Raw genomic sequence first — 14,887 nt, 5'->3', positions numbered from 1 at the left:
TTATTATTATTATTATTATTATTATTATTATTATTATTATTATATCTTGTAATAAACCACCAAGAGATGTAATTTTGGGTGGTATAAAAATATTTTAAATACATACATACATACGTACATACAGAACAATTGCACTGAACTAATAGAGGTGGCCAAATTGAAAAATTCTGCCACGTTTTGGCAGCTTATTTCACCCTCCTTGGAGAGAGCCCCTTCGCCCTCTCCATTTATCATATCAGCAGAGTTTTGAGAGTGTCATTTCCTTGCCCTGTATAAGAAGTCTGATGCTGCAGTGTGTATTATTGACCTGAGTACTAATGATTTACCAAATTAGAATCCTGTCTCCTGCTCAGAAGTCAAAAATCTTATTAAGCAGTTTTAAAAGGGTAAAGCCCCTGGAATTGACTTTACCTCTATCGAAGTTTTGCTGGCTAACCTGGATTGGTGGGTTCTGATGTTAGTTTCTCTATTTACCTATATTGACAACGCGGCCAAAATCCCGAAGAATTGGAGTGTAGCAATAATAATCCCCCACTACAAAATAGGTAAAAGAGATGAACCAGCAAATTACCGTCCCATAAGCCTGTTAAAAACAATTATTAAAATTTACACCAAACATCCTCCAGGTAAACTGATTGACTGGATAGATACCAACAATATTCTAGCCCTTGAACAGGCAGGCTTTAGAGCAGGTTGTTCTAACATAAAAAATACCTTCACTTTGCAGTTTCTAGCAGAAAAATATACCCATAAATCTGGCTCTGCCCTTTATGTAGCTTTTATTTACTTAAAGTCAGCCTTTGATTATATCTCCAGGGAATGACTTTGGCAAAAACGGAAAGACCTTTCTACTGACAATTGGATCTTGCTTTTAATTTCCAACCTATACGTGAACTCTTGTCTGAAGATCCATTGTAACCCGAGAGGCCATTTATCGTCAGAGATCGCCACTTCCAGAGGAGTGAAACAGGGCTGCAACTTAGCACCCATCTTGTTCAATATCTATATTAATTCTGTGGTGACCCGTCTATCTGTCCCCTCTATTCAAGCCCCGAAATTAGCGCACAGGCAAGTCTCTATTCTCCTCTATGTGGGTGACAGGGGCGTATCTAGGGTAGGGCAGGCAGGGCACATGCTCCGGGTGCCACTTTAAGGGGGCACCATTTTCTAAAATTAAAGAATTAAAAAAAATTGCCACCAAAAAGAAAATGGCCACTGCGCATGCTCAAATGGCCTCTGTGAGGCCCTAGGCCATGCCAGGCCTCACAGAGGCCATTTGAGAATGCATGGTGGCCATTTTGTTTTTTAAAAAAGTATTTTTAAAAATGGCCACCACACATGCTCAAATGGTCCATGTGAGGCCCTAGAGGCCAGCGGGGGGAGGGGAGGGGGAACCTTTGCAGACCCACTATGGCCTTTAGTCACTGTACACATTTTCAGATTGGCACTATGCAGTGGTATAGCAAGGTTGGAGTGGGCCCCGAGACAAGATCTGAAAATGCCCCCCCCCACTGAAGCTCAGCTCATGAAGTAAAGAAATCTTAAATGAGACTGAATAGTGGTAACAAAAAGCATATATAGATATAGATATAGATATAGATATAGATATAGATATAGATATAGATATAGATATAGATAGATATATAGATATCTCCTATGTGCCACAATAGAACATCATCATTGTGGACAATGTAAGTCATTTAATGTTACTAGAGAAAGACATGCTGTTCTGGTAGCTCCAGGTCTTAACACTCACATCAGTTTCGGAGGATGAATACAACTGAAGGAAGCCCGGGCGGGTGCGTGGCTGGGGGAGTCAGTCATGTGACTTGCCTCTGGGGGGCCCCCAAGGCAGTGGGCCCCCAGACAACTGTCTCCCCTTGCCCTATTATAGTTACGCCCCTGGCACTATGTACAGAGAATCAGGACTTGTGAATACTGAGCTGAAGCTTATGAGCTAGGATTGTATTCATTTGCTCTTACTTTGCTTCTTGTGATAAGTGAGTTAAATGTGATGTCTTAATAATATGGCTATTAATCGTGAGTTTGTCTTTGAGTCAGTGTGAAATCCTTACTATTAAGGCCCCCTGGAAGTTTCTTTCTTTCTTTCTTTCTTTCTTTTTAACTGTCTTTCTGAAATACTAGAATATATTCCAAGCAGTGACACAGTTTACTCTGCATAGCCTTTAATTATTTTCAGAGTATCTGGGAAAAGTCAAATTCTCCATTTATTTTTAAAACTTATGTAACAGTGGTGCTACAATGCATAGTAGAGAATTAGACAGGCACTTCTGTTTAGTTTTCCAAGTACACCTCCACATAGCATTTGGGTATTTCATGAGCCCCAGCATACTGAAATCTGTAGTTTTCCAGCATTTTTTGCTCTGGCTATGTCCACTGCTAAATAGTTTTTGAAATATTAAAAGATTAACGAGCTCGACTTGTATTTTTCAGCTGATATTATGGTAAAGTTATCTGAAAGATGGGTGTCAGATATTTGGACAGGGGGCGTAATTTCAGTGCTTGCCCTAGGCGCTATTTCCCTAGATACGCCTCTGGTGCGTGACATGGCTATTATGTCCCAGACCCCTATAGGATTAAAACCTGCTCTTGGCTTACTCAGTGACTTTTGTGTTGATGAGTCCATCGAAGTCAATTACCATAAAACAAAGGTATTGGTATTCGCTAAACGTCCAAAACACTTTAAATGGGTCATGCATGGACATATAATTGAACAAGTTTACTCCTTTAAATACTTAGGAGTAGTTTTCCATTCATCTGGTTCCCAGAATGCTCATTTAAACTCTATTATACAGAATGCCCAACTCTCAATAAACAAAATCAAATCATATCACTTCACCCTGGGGGCCTCATTTTTCCCAGCTGCGATTAGACTTTTTTTTGCTAAAGTATACCCTCAACTTTTATATGGAGTTCAATTGAGGCCTTTTAATAACTCTGCACTGCTGAAAGTCATCCAATCCAAATTTATCAGAGCTATCCTGCAGGTCCCCTGCTGTGTGCCCAATGCTTTCATTAGACGTGAAGTAGGTCTTCTTGGGTTGGAGTCGTGTTACTGGAGATGCATTATAAAGTTCTGGTTAAAACTAGCCTTTACCCAAGTGGGTTTGGTCTCCTTAACAATGACTGATGGCTTCAATTGCAAGCGGAAGACTCTGGTTAAAAACAAACTCCTCCAATTCGGCCTTTCTCAAGACAAATTTGCCAGATTAGAGCCAGATCAGGCATTGAGGGTTATTAGTCAACGCATCTTGGATATGGAATTACAAGTGGAAGTGGCTAGCTTTAGGTCTGACATTTATATAGGGAATCAATTTCTCAATTTTAAACCAGCAGAGTACTTGGGTACTTGTACCCAAGGCATGCCCTTACGCTTGCTTACCTTAATGCACTTCCTATGGCTGTTCTGAAAGGAAGATTTATTTGGATCTCGATTTAGCTCTCGACTTTAATTTAGCTCTTGACTTTGTCCATGCGGTTCTGGCGCTATAGAAACCACCCCACATGTCATTTTATATTGTGATTTTTACAGGGATGCTTGCTCAAGATTAATTTTTCCTCTTCTGGAAAAATTTCCTGGACATCCCAATGAATTTTACTTAAAATTTTTGTTGACTAACTCCAACAAGGGGATTATCTGCAGAATGGTAAGGTTTTGCTATATCATTTGTAAGATTTGCTCTGATTCTATGTAATGGTTTTTTATTGTCTGGTCCATGAGCGAAATAAAGATTACTTACTTATTTACTTCTAGATGGTACCGGAGTAGAGGACTGTTTAAAAATAGTCTGGGACATATTATTAATGGATATGCTAACCTTTTCATTTTACCTCAGGAAAGGAAGCAATGATAAGATGAATTTCTATTTTAACAATTGAAATATGTTAGATATTTGAATACATAGTTTAATTAGAACATCCCACCTGAATTCTTTTATTTGATGTATATTGATGTATGCGTACTGTGCATTCTTACCCCCAAATCCTTAATAAAAGCATATACAAAAAGCTGAAGCAAAGACATGTTAGCAACATCTGCTGGTGTTACCTTTGTGTAGTGCACTGACCTGAAAGCTGATTTTGCATCAAAATTATACAATTTAAAAAATGCTAAGCCAACTAATGAAACAATTTTGCTTCTGCAGATAGGATATGATCAACTGAAATTGTGCAACATGCAAAAGAAATATTCATCAGATTTGGTTATTATTATTGTCTACCACAGGAACATAGGAAGCTGCCATATACTGAGTCAGACCATTGGCCCATCTAGCTCAGTATTGTCTTCACAGACTGGCAGCGGCTTCTCCAAGGTTTCAGGCAGGAATCTCTCTCAGCCCTATCTTGGAGGCACCAGGGAGGGAACTTGAAACCTTCTGCTCTTCCCAGAGTGGCTCCATCCCCTGAGGGGAATATCCTGCAGTGCTCACACTTCTAGTCTCCCATTCAAATGCAACCAGGGCAGACCCTACTTAGCTAAGGGGACAAGTCTTGCTTGCTACCACAAGACCAGCTCATTGAGGCTCACAGACAGGCAGTGATATAATTCCAGACTTGCCTTTGGTGAATGAGAGTCAACAAACCCCTGGCTCATAGTGTAGAATCTCCCGGAAGGAGCAGGTACGCAGCTTGGGGGTACTCCTGGACCCAGTCCTCACCCTGGTATCTCAAGTGGAAGCTATGGCCAGGAGTGCTTTCTATCAGCTTTGGCTGATTCGACAGCTGCGTCCATTGCTTGAAGAGGATGATCTCAAAACAGTGTTGCATCAGCTGATAACCTCCAGACTTGACTATTGCAATGCGCTCTACGTGGGGCTGCCTTTGTATGTAGTTCAAAAACTTCAGTTAGTTCAAATTGCAGCAGCCAGATTGGTCTCTGGGGCAACCCGGAGAGACATATTATGCCTGTTTTAAAACAGTTGCACCGGCTGCTGATATGTTTCTAGGCAAAATACAAAGTGCTGGTTATTACCTTTAAAGCCCTGAATGGCTTAGATCCAGGTTACCTTAGAGCGCACATTCTTCTACATGATCCCCACCGCAAGTTAAGGTCATCTGAGGAGGTCCATCTCCAGTTATAACCGATATGTCTGGTGGTGACTCAAAGGCAGGACTTCTCTGTAGCTGCTCCTAGGCTGTGGAATGCACTCCCTGCAGAAATCCGTAATTCGAATTCATTATTGGCCTTCAGGAGAGCCCTTGAGACCTATTTCTTTGGCCTGGTTTTCCAAGGTTTTAAAACTGTTTTAAATGTTTTATTTGTTTTATTTTTATTGATTTATTTTTACATTTTATATCCCGTTCTTCCCCCAAGGAGCCCAGAGTGGTGTACTACATACTTAAGTTTCTCCTTACAACAACCCTGTGAAGTAGGTTAGGCTGAGAGAGAAGTGACTGGCCCAGAGTCACCCAGCAAGTATCATGGCTGAATGGGGATTTGAACTCGGGTCTCCCTAGTCCTAGTCCAGCACTCTAGCCACTACACCACACACACACACACACACACACACACACACACACACACACACACACACACACGTATATCTTGTGAACATCTGTGTTTATATACTAACACAGATGTTCAGAAGATCCATAAATACTATTTCCATCTCTACTGCTGTAGAGGTCTGTGACTGGACAAATTATCCTGTGTACTCTTCCTTATTCCCTTTCACACTTATTTTCAGGTTCTGGGTGGATCAATCAACCCTCAATTCTGTCCGCAGAAGCATGATTACAGACTAATACAATCATTCCACACTTCAGTGTACATCTTAACATAATGCTAATTCTTTATAATTTTAACCAGCCTTCTTTTCACACCATGTGGCTCAATCTGTAGGAGGGCTTTTCATGTAACTGTACGGTTATAAAAAAATTTCACAGCCCTATGTTTATCAAGGTCTTTTTGTTGAAACTAATTCTATCAGAGTTTCTCCTCACCACAACCCTGTGAAGTAGGTTAGGCTGAGAGAGAAGTAGGAGAGGAGAGCTGGTCTTGTGGTAGCAAGCATGACTTGTCCCCATAGCTAAGCAGGGTCTGCCCTGGTTGCATCTGCATGGGAGACTTGATGTGTGAGCACTGCAAGCTATTCCCCTCAGGGGATGAAGCCGTTCTGGGAAGAGCAGAAGGTTTCAAGTTCCCTCCCTGGCGCCTCCAAGATAGGGCTGAGAGAGATTCCTGCCTGAAACCTTGGAGAAGCCGCTGCCAGTCTGAGAAGAAAATACTGAGCTAGATAGCCCAATGGTCTGACTCAGTATATGGCAGTTTCCTATGTTCCTAAGTTCCTAAGTGACTGGCCCAGAGTCACGCAGCAAGTCTCATGGATGAATGGGGATTTGAACTCGGGTCTCCCTGGTCATAGTCCAGCACTCTAACCACATTTTAACTGTTAATTGGTTTTATATTGTTTTTATAGTTTTTTATTTTAACTGTTAATTTATTTTAATTGTTTTTATTTTATTTATTTTCATTTTTGGAAGGGCGGTATAAAGATCAACCAACCAACCAACCAACTAATCAAATTTATAAATGGTTTTAGATGACTTGTAATAGCAAACACATGAGTGGCTTGTGCAATATAGATCTAATCAAATGTCTTGCACAACTAACAATTCACCTTACTGTGGACATTTGGATTTGCATTCAGTGTTGTTACATACATATTTTGCAATGCCCAAAATTAGTAGTGCCTGCAGGGGCACAAAGCTTTTGAAGGGTAAGCCCTTCAAACAGTTAATAGTGCTTGTTGGGGGTCACAGCTGTGCATGTGTGTGTGTGTGTGTGTGTGTGTGTGTGTGTGTGTGTCTTTCTTAAACCCATGTAAGCCAAAAATTCAGAGTACAGCTCATTAATTAAAAGAGGAAGAAGTGTGTTAAGAACACTCGACATGTTAAGCAATGAGCAGTGAGAACAAGAAACAGAGTGGGAGGAAGTTAACATGATGCAATGTCACAAGAAGAAGTGATGATACAGATCGAGGGGAAAGAAAACATTTATGAAATTGGCACACTTTGAAAAGCAGCAAACACATATATGTTGTCTCTAAAGAGCAAAGCTTAATGTATATTTCAGAAGAAAAATAATTACTCTCAAAGTGTCTTGTTTGCCCAACAAAACATCAGGGAACTCAGACAATTAGAAGTTCAGGTCCCTTCAGGAATCATTTATTTGAAAAGTGCTGACTCCCTAATCATGCCCGAGTGGCTTATCTCTCTTTTCATCTGGGAATAAACCTGTCTTCGTTTGAAAGGTGCTATGAGGTGGGGGGCAGGTGGAGGGAATGATGCATTATTCAACTTTTACGTGGTCTCTAACTACACCTAGTGCAGCACATTAGGAATGTGCAAAAATTGATTTTTTCAATTTGATTTGTGCCTGGATTGAATCACCCCTGATTTGTTTTGTGTCTGAATCTGTCCTGCAAATCACCCCAGATTTGATTTGGATTCAATTCAATTTAGATTTGTATTGATTCAGACCACTTATAAAGGTCCTAGCGGCACCATATTTTGGTACTGGGTAGGTCCCTATGAGTGCCACCTACCACCCACATTTCAAGGCAGTGGGGCACTGATTTATTTATTTATTATTTTTTACAGGTTTTGTATATTTCCGCCATAGGAAATAATGGGGATTCGCAGTCACCCTATCCGAACCCTAACATGGATCCCCAGCTTTAATTTATTTTTTATTTTTTATTTATTTTTATTTTTATTTTTTTGAAGATAAGCTTTAGCCCTTGTAGAAGTGGAGTTATGGAGCAAAATGTGTGGTCACTATTTTTCAAGTGTTTGGATTCTTTGGTGTATAATAACTTTTCCTCATACTGAATCCCTATGAGGATTCATTGCACACCTTAATTTCTTCTGTTCATTTCGACTGTCAATGGACAGTGCCAACAGTCAACTGCCATGTGCCAACTCTCTCCTGCAAGGCAGTGAGGTACTCAGTTTATTATTATTTTTAGGAATTTTTGAACTGTTTAGACTCTTTGGTGTGTGATGAATCTTCATAGGGATTCGTTATGAGGAAAGGTTATTAGACACCAAGCAGTCTAAATTCCTAGAACATAAACTGAGTAGTACCCCACTGCCTTGGAGGTGCGAGGGGGGTGTAGCTGGCACATGGCAGTTGACAGCTGGCAGTCAACTGCCAGACATTCAAAATGAATAGAAGAAATGACGGTGTGTAATGAATCCTCATAGGGCTTCATTGAGGAAAAGTTATTATAGACCAAAGAATCCAAACACTTGAAAAATAGTGACCACACATTTTGCTCCATAACTCCACTTCTATAAGGGCTAGAGCTTAGCTTTTTTTTTTTTTAAATGAAAGCTGGGAATCTGGGGGGAATGATAAGAGGAATCCAAATCTCAAAGCAATTTGAATTGAATCTGGCATGATTCAATTTGTACCCAAATCTAGCCAATGGACCTCAGAAGTGATCTGTCTCAAAATCACCCAAATCAGCTGGATTCAGGTACCTGAATCGGTTTGCACATCCTTACAGCACATGGATTTCAGGTATCTGCCTCTGGGAAGCCAACAAGAAGGAGATGAAGGCATGCCTTTCAGAGGCATCCTACATCTAAGCCTAGAGGTAGCCTGTAGCCATCAAGAATCCTAAGGGTACATCACAACCTAAACATTTGTTATTTATTGGTCCCTACAATAACATACATTCTGAGGTATCCTGCACCCTCTTTTTCTCCCTCCTCCAATGTTCTTCTAAGAAGGGAGACATTTTTTGTTGCCATTAGGGAAGCCACATATACAGGTGAAACTCGGAAAATTAGAATATCGTGCAAAAGTCCATTAATTTCAGTAATGCAAATTAAAAGGTGAAACTGATATATGAGACAGACGCATTACATGCAAAGCGAGATAAGTCAAGCCTTAATTTGTTATAATTGTGATGATCATGGCGTACAGCTCATGAAAACCCCAAATCCACAATCCCAGAAAATTAGAATATTACATGGAACCAAGAAGACAAGGATTGTAGAATAGAACAATATCGGACCTCTGAAAAGTATAAGCATGCATATGTATTCAGTACTTGGTTTGGGCCCCTTTTGCAGCAATTACTGCCTCAATGCGGCGTGGCATGGATGCTATCAGCCTGTGGCACTGATGAGGTGTTATGGAAGACCAGGATGCTTCATTAGCGGCCTTCAGCTCTTCTGCATTCTTTGGTCTCATGTCTCTCATCCTTCTCTTGGCAATGCCCCATAGATTCTCTATGGGGTCAGGTCAGGCGAGTTTGCTGGCCAATCAAGCACAGTACACTGTATACTGGGGGTGCTGGGGTGACCCAGAGTGAGTGGTGGTCTAGTGCAAAGAGGGTGCCAACCACCCCCATGGGTTGCTAACCCATGGGGTACTGGGTTTTGTTGTTTCTGAAGTGTTCTGAGTGTAGATTCTTTGGTAGCATATAAGATTTTCAATGACAAACCATGAATCCACTCTCATCTGCTAACCTTAAAGACACATAAACTTCAAAAATCACTTAAAAACCAGCCCTTTGCCCAATTCCTTTCAAATAATTCTGATAGCTACCTGGCCCCCCTTGGGCACTACCACCCACCACACTCTGCTCTAGGCCCCCCCTTTGCCCCCAACGTGAAGCTATACATTTGCTGACACTGCCATGCTTTTTTTATGGAGAAAAACCTTAAAGACGCATAAACTTCAAAAATCACTTAAAAATCAGCCCTTTGCCCAATTCCTTTCAAATAATTCTGATAGCTTCCTTGCCCACCCTAGGAACTACCACCCACCACACTCCGCTCTAGGACACCCCTTTCCCCTTGACATGAAGCTATACATTTGCTGCAATCCTAATTATTCCCCATGAGGAATTCAAAAATACTTTTAAAAATCACCAATAATCAGAGGAGTGTCCAATTGCCTTGGGGGTTTGTGGGTGGTAGGCACCCCTATCTGTCTACCACCCACCCAACTTTTGTACCCCTAGGTGCTCCACAATAGTAGATATGGGCTGGTTTTGGTCCCATTATACTCTATGAGAAAATAATTGAAAATATTTCAAATATTCATAAAAAATTGTAGGACATAAATAGCAAGGGGAGCAGTCTCGCAGCAACTAACAACCACCAAAACAGCAACTTTTTCACACCGTATATACGATGTCCTAGCTCTATATTGCAGGCATTAGATTCGAAACAAGGCATTGGAAATGTGAATGGTACCCTGCTGTCCGCGTAGGGACTGCAGTGTCACGACACAGGAAGTGTGGAAGCACACTTCCGAGATATATCCTGACCCTGTTGTAGGGTCTAGTCTGGAAAGCGCTCAGAAGCACACAGTAAAAAGGAATCTGTCCCTCCCAACACAGATCACACGTTTCAAAAACAGTCCAAAAATGGCCAAAAAGGAATCACTGATGCAGAATGCACTGCCAGCCACAGTGGAGTAACATCACTGGCACAAGTTGCTCTCTCACACACAATTATGTTTGCTTACTTCCTAGCACTGCCGCAGCTGCCACAACAGCACCTTTACCAGCAAGCATAGCCAAATGCTCAACTAAAGCAACTTCAGACACAATTTTTGTTGGAAGTGAAGGACTTTGCGCTGTCTCTTGTCTCAGTGACATAGGAGGACAGACTAGTGAGTCAGAGGGCTAGAGGGTCAAGATATTGATCATCCCTTCTCTACTGTTCTGACACTATCCCTTTGGAATGTAGATTGCTAATCTCAGGGACACTTCCTCTCTCTTCTCTTCCTGTCCTTCTACCTTGCAACATGCAAGCAAGCTCCTCTCCCTGCACCATGTGTGCAGAGAAGATGCAAAATCCATCTGCATCCAGCTAGCTAGCTAGATTAGAGATCCTAACTCCTCACTTTCCTATCCAGAATGGAGTTCTCTAATAAATGCCATATATATTGATTTGAAACTATGAACTGGCTCCAAGTTACTTTACTCTCAGCATACACCTAACTAAACGCCTAACTAAATCCTCTGTGTTGTGCCTCTGTGCACTCTGCTATAATGAAAAGGGGATTCTCTTACCAGAGAGAATTCCCAACATGTTTGGCCGAGTACAACTTGCAATGCAGATTGCAGAGGAGACCAGAACAGTGGGTGAAGCACAAGTTAGTCTCAAGGCCAGACATGGAGCTCATCACAGCAATCACCAAGAAATCTCTCTCTCTCTCTCTCTCTCTCTCTCTCTCTCTCTCTCTCACACACACCCCTCTGCCACTGTCAATTTCTTGCCACAACACCATCTCTCACAAACAAAACAAGCCACAACTCAAGGAAGGAAGGCACCCATGTTCTGCCTTTGTCAATCTGAGAGTCAGCAAAACCAGATAGTTATAGCAGCAAAAGCACAGCAACAGCATATTATACTTGGTGCAGAGAAAACTGTGAAGATAACACAGAGCCTGGACACCATGTTGAGCTGAAACAGAAACTAACTTTAATCTTCCCTTTCCAAACCTTCCCTTTCTCCACACAGAGTGTCATTTAGTTGCCCTGAAATATATACAACTATTATCACAAAACCCACAAAATCAACCTTCCTTAATTCCTTCATCCTCTCTTCCAGATCTATCCTCTTCAAGAGAGGCACACATGTCTCTCTCTGCTCCCCCAGTCCCTTTGAATACATTTTGAAACTCCCGCTTTTTGTGTACCTGCCCCCCCTCCCCAGCCAATGGGGGCACAGTTGCCTATGACAACACTTGATTTGTATGATAACAAGCCAACCAAGAAGCAAGGAGATCACAAGCCAATCAGAAGCCAGTGCCAGAAAACCAATCAGCAAGGGGAAAACAGGCCTCCAAAATGGCACTCGGAACATCAAAACAGGATCCCATTAATACTCTTTTGTCTCCACCATTCCCTGGTATTCATATGCTTACAATCAGTAATCCATGTCTGAATACAGGAGGAATTATTGTTTTCCAGTTCCTTAGAGTGAGCCTTTTGGTCACTTGAAGGTAATGATTCATCTATAACTGCTGCTCACATGGCGGTTCCAATGCAATGAGGCTGTTCCCACAAGCAGACAAGAGCAGGCTAAGGCAGTCAAGCCCACTCTTGGCTGCTTGCGAGAAGTAGCAGGAGGCAAGCAGCTGTGGGTTCCACTACCACGGCAAACCTGCCTGCAAAGCCCGCACTTAAAATATCCCTTAGCCCCCTTTTTTTCCGATTGTCTGCCAGTCGCAGCTGCAAGCAGACTGCAGGATACCCACAATGCACCAGGCACTCGCATGGTACATTATGGGAGTTTGGGGGAGGGGAACAATGCATTCCAGCCCCCAGCCCTCCACACTGCCAGAGGTAGTGGAGAATCTGCGCACCCAGTGCCCTCTGTGGATCGTCAGCGGGGAAGGCCAGGGAACAAAACCTTCCTCCCCACCCACCCGCGAAGCCCTTCTCACAGATCGCGAGAAAGGGCTCGATATCTTTATTGTGGTCAGCAACCAATAGCTGATATATAAAACTTAAAACAAATTAAAATCAAGATAACTAGTTTTTAAAAAAAAGGGGGGGAGCAGTTCTTACTCTGATGACCAATTCTACAAATTTGATGATGAATTCTACAAATAACAACACAAAATTGTGCAACCTTACACGTTATTTCAGTGTTCTGATCAGACAAAACCAGGAAATATAAAATTCGTCAGACCAACCAAGTAACTTTTCAATTAATGGGGTTATTAATTCTCTCCAAGAATCCGGATATATCTGATTCTCAGAGAGAATTAATAACCCCATTAATTGAAAAGTTAATGTAAGGGACGCAATTCCATCTCATTGTCAGTTTATTTCGCTGATCCCAACCACCTCTCACTATGCTCTGAAATCCTAGCAATGTCATTTTGTCTGTCTCTGTCTGTCAGCCGCTGCTTCACTGTGATCTTTAACTTCTCCAGTTCTTCTTTGGCTTGAAGTAATGAGCCCATCCCAATAACATTAAATTCCTTAACCATGATGTTCTTCCATGATGAATTAAATCCATCTTTTAAAACTAAAGCTGCCACCCCTCCCAGCTGTGCAATCTCAATTTCAGCCAATACTGATCATCATTCAGGTCTCAGTTTTATATAAGCCTGTGTCTAACCATAGATTTCATTGGATTTTAATGATTGTTTGGAAAGTGTGGATCTGCAGAGCATCAAATAAATTTGTTTTATTTGCTGGATATCCTTGGTGAGTGATATCAGACTGGAGAGAGACTGCCTCTGGAATTCATAAGTACCTGGGGTTTACTAGAATGGCAGTTCCAAGAAGCAGCCCAATATTCCTCAAAGTCTGTTTTGAATACTTAATTACCTCTTGCCAAAATAGTGTCACAACTGGATAATATGAATGGGACATATGTCAAAGAAGTCATCACTCCATTGCAATGCCATCTGGGATCTGAAATGATCAAACTTATGTACTTTAATGACATTTTTGTTGTTATAGGCCTTAATCTAATGTTCAGAATTTGTTTTTAAAAACCAACACCTGCATGTTTCCATTGACTGCACAATTATGTTTTGCAATTTTATGCAAAACAATTTTATGTTCATTAATATGAACATTTTGTAGTTCATCTAAAGCAGGGGTGCACAACTCAGGCCTCCTTGCAGATGTTGTACTACATCTTCCATAATCCCTGACTGTTGGCCACTGTGGATGATGGGAGTTGTAATCCAAAAACAGATGAGGGGCTGCAGTTGTGCAGTCCTGATCTAAAGGAACAGCCTGGCTAGAGCTGTTCTGATAGATGAATGTCTGATAGATTGTCTTTTTGCTGAAACACTGGGCAGACTCACATATAGTCACAAATTCAGGCACTGAACATGGACATGTGCAACATATTTGAGCCAACAAAGGGCATATACATATGCTGACATTCAGAATTTACTGCATTAAATGTATCTCTCATTTCTCGGGTTGTGCAGGTCTGTGCTACATAACATATTAAAGAATGTGCTTAAGTCTTTCAAATGAAATTAATGAGGCCTTAGAAACTGAACTTAATTGTTTTGATTAGAATGTGGAACAAATTTTGATCTTGGCTTGTTTTTTCGGGTGTTTCTATAATTACCTTCACCTAGGTATGGTTTTTGCTGCTTTCTTGGAACTGAATCACCATTTCCAACAATGCACTTGAGATGGTTTTCCCACAGGGTGTCAATACAATAAACGTATATAATATCCTTTATCAAAGAACAGTTTCTTTTAAACTCATCCAAGAGGGCATCTTCAGACTTCCGCCAAAAGTGTCTTCTGAACTTTTCATTCATGTTTTTCTCTTTCACTCCTTTTCCCTCTCTTATGGATTCTTGTTTTTATGAATTCTTTTGATATAGTTCTTCCTCTGTATTAGAAAATAAGGAACATCATTACTAAACATCTTGTAGGTGTTATGTTGTTGAATGGTGTTATGATTATTTTGGAAAGGTGGTTTTTAAGAAGGAAGGAATAGCTGCTCAGGTGCTACGGTAAACTCTTATAATTAAAATAATTTGCATTCAGTGGCAGTAGTTGATATTTCAAATATAGACATATATAATCTATGCATTCAGTAACTGTTTGCTTGTAGTTTTGTGATCTGTTATTTTTTTGATTTTGATTTTGAAATTGCACAGGTTTTGAAATATGTGCACACAAAAGATGTTGAAATGTGCACACAAAATCTCACAAATTTTGAAATATGAAATGCAGGAAGTTGTAGACATACCACTCTTTCTGTTTTCTCCTGTAACAATATCCGAACCCAGTTGACAAATGTCTAAAATATGCCGTGTGACATAATTCCTGATATTTACCAGAAAATGCCATGGCCAAGCTTTTCTCTTTAGCTAATGATCTTTTAAAAATCCTCTCTCCATCAT

The 14,887-nt window shown here is 40.9% G+C and overlaps 1 protein-coding gene across 5 annotated transcripts in view; it reads right to left on the bottom strand.

Moving 5' to 3' along the window:
- The window catches only part of LOC128347162 (C-type lectin domain family 12 member B-like), an 80,383-nt gene that overhangs the window by 58,423 nt on the left and 7,073 nt on the right, over window positions 1-14,887 (bottom strand). For all 5 annotated transcript variants that reach the window (XM_053301381.1, XM_053301385.1, XM_053301382.1 and 2 more), the window contains exon 2: window positions 14,098-14,370. In XM_053301381.1, the coding sequence (XP_053157356.1) occupies window positions 14,098-14,296 (199 nt within the window). In that variant the 5' untranslated portion in view covers window positions 14,297-14,370. The remainder of the gene's footprint in view (window positions 1-14,097; window positions 14,371-14,887) is intronic.

This window comes from Hemicordylus capensis, chromosome 2 (genome assembly GCF_027244095.1).
Source record: "Hemicordylus capensis ecotype Gifberg chromosome 2, rHemCap1.1.pri, whole genome shotgun sequence".
Taxonomy (NCBI): Eukaryota; Metazoa; Chordata; class Lepidosauria; order Squamata; family Cordylidae; genus Hemicordylus; species Hemicordylus capensis.
Note: the sequence above shows the minus strand (reverse complement) of the source record. Positions and strands in the feature narration are given on the sequence as shown.